A 2,523-nucleotide genomic window follows, 5' to 3' on the forward strand; every position below is an offset into this window, starting at 1 on the left:
TCACGGGGCCGGTGCCTGGTGCGGAACCCCGCGGGCCCCGCCGAGCCCCCCCGGCAGTTCTCCTTCGATGGGGCGTTCAGCGGGGAGCACAGCACCGAGCACATCTACAGCGAGATCGCCTACCCCCTGGTGGAGGTCAGTGGGCACCCAGGGCAGCCCGCGCAGTTTTGGGCACCACAATGAGTTCCAGGAGCGCTTGGACAATGCTCTCAGGCACAGGTGGGTGGGAATGTTGGGGTATCTGTGCAGGGCCAGGAGTTGGACTCTGATCCTTGTGGGTTCCTTGCAGCTGAGCATGTTCTGTGAATACATAGCTCGGGACAGGGGCTGAGGGGTTTTCCAGGTGATCCCTAAGTGAAGCAGGATGCACTTGACCTTCCCCTGCCCATGGCAGAGTGGTGCAACAAGATGAACTTTAAGGTCCCTCCAACGTAAACCATTTGGGGTTCCCAATTTATGGGCAGAAAGCCCTGTCCAGTACTTCAAGAGGCTTAGCTACAAGCCTGGGCAGCAGAGGAGAGCAGACAGTGTCCCAGCAACAGTCTGAGAAATTGGGAAGAAACAAAACTTTGCTAGCAGCCAGCAGGGCGCCAAGGAGAGAGTTACATTTAATTGTTTTAGGTGGTTGTTTATATCATAGAATCCCAGAATGGTTTGGGTGGGAAGGGACCTCATCCCATCCCACCTTTGCCATGGGCAGGGACACCTTCCACTGTCCCAGGCTGCTCCAAGCCCTGTCCAGCCTGGCCTTGGACACTTCCAGGGATCCAGGGGCAGCCACAGTTGCTGTGGTATAAAACTGAGGACTTTAGAGACATTTTTACTGTCAAGTGAGAAACCTTAGAGAAGATGGGGAACCTCAGCCTGGATTCGACTGGCAAAAGGATAGGGGATCCCTTTGTTTCCTTGTTAGCAGATCAGCACAGGAAACAGCTGAGGTGAAAAACAAACGTGTTAAGCAAAAAAAGACCAACCTCCCCCCCAAAAAAGTTTTGTTAGAAGAAGTAACATGGATCAAATGGCTCATGATGGTTTTAAGATGGAAGTTCCTAATCATGAGAACAGGCAGGGCTAGACACAGTAGATATTGGAATAATAGATTATTTTTTCTTATTTAAACCTTAAGAAGTCCAGTTATTTTTTCTTCCTACCACACTTCTCTGAAATAGGGAGAAGTGACAGTGAACAGCTTGCCAAGCAAAAATTATTCAAAGCTAGAGACCATCCCCTTGGCCACCCCACAACCAACTATTGTTCTAGTTGTCTCTTTGAATCTCATAAGATTTTTGTGCCCTGTGGCAAAAATATTATAGTTTGCTAAGTGTTGGTGTTGTCAACTGCTTTTCAACACCTGCACTGCTTCCAGATTCCTTGTTTTGAGAGAAAAACATTGATTTATATGCTAATTTTGTAATTGCTATACTCTGATGACGTGTGAAGATTAAGCAGCCATTTGATGTTTACTTCCAGCTCTTCCTTTAAAACACCTTTTGAGGGGGTGGCAATGAATCTGGACAATGTGTTTCCAGTTAGGCAAAGATGATGACTGTTTTCTCTGGTTTTCCCCCATTTCCAGGGTGTCATGGAATGCTACAATGGCAGCATCTTTGCCTATGGCCAGACTGGCAGTGGGAAGTCCTTCACCATGCAGGGAGTTGCAGATTCAGCCTCACAGAAAGGGATCATTCCCAGGGCCTTTGAACACATCTTTGAGAGTGCACAGGTGGGTGTGAAAGAGATCTTGGTAAGGTTTTCTAGAAAGACTTTGGTGTCCTGTGCCAAGAAGTGAGTGCTGATGGCATGAAGTGGGAATGGGGACAGGTTTGGGGTGCACTGCTCTATGGTATTTTCAGGCACCTCAGCGAGGGGAGAGAAATGATGCATCTGACTGCATTGACATCAGAAGGCTAATTAATTACTTTATTACACTATATTATTCTATACTATATTACATTACATCTAAGCTGAATCTGCCAAGCACTCAACTCTGCACACACTGCACAGAATCTCGTGACTGTCAGTGACAATCCTTACACACACACACACACCTGGCCCTGACAGGCCAAGGAAACAAAACCCCATCACTGTGGGTAAACAATCTCCATATTGCATTCTCCTTTGGCACAAACAAGGCACAGCAAAAGATAAGAATTGTTTTTCCTTTCTCTGAGGTTCAGAGAATGTGAAACCCAGAAATATTCTTAGGAAGAATTGTGCCTTGCTTTTCTCTATGAGGAGAAATGAGGCTACACTGCACCTCATCCTTAAGCTGAGGGCTGTGCATAGTCACAGAGATGAACTGCCCCCTCATGCCAGATGACACTGTGAGCTTGAGGTGTGGAAGAACCAGGAGTCCTGTGCAGTGTGTGCTGAGTGGTTCCACCTGGAGTGAATGGCCAGGGGGGTTGGATGAGGTGCTGAAGGGTGGTGGGCACCCAGCTGTGGAAGGGGCTCCCTGGGCTGTGCAGCCTCAGCCCCACTCCTCCCTGGCTCTGCAGAGTGCTGAGAACACCAAGTTCCTGC

General features: G+C 48.5%; 1 protein-coding gene across 1 annotated transcript in view; it reads left to right on the plus strand.

The window, feature by feature from the left end:
* KIF17 (kinesin family member 17) overlaps nt 1-2,523 on the plus strand; it is a 24,439-nt gene that overhangs the window by 6,732 nt on the left and 15,184 nt on the right. The window contains 3 exon segments of the mRNA XM_031062968.1: nt 2-135; nt 1,577-1,723; nt 2,499-2,523. The exon segment at nt 2,499-2,523 is cut by the window's right edge and continues 86 nt beyond it. Coding sequence (XP_030918828.1) covers nt 2-135; nt 1,577-1,723; nt 2,499-2,523 — 306 coding nt within the window.

This window comes from Geospiza fortis, unplaced genomic scaffold (assembly GCF_000277835.1).
Source record: "Geospiza fortis unplaced genomic scaffold, GeoFor_1.0 scaffold4, whole genome shotgun sequence".
In the NCBI taxonomy this organism is placed as follows: Eukaryota; Metazoa; Chordata; class Aves; order Passeriformes; family Thraupidae; genus Geospiza; species Geospiza fortis.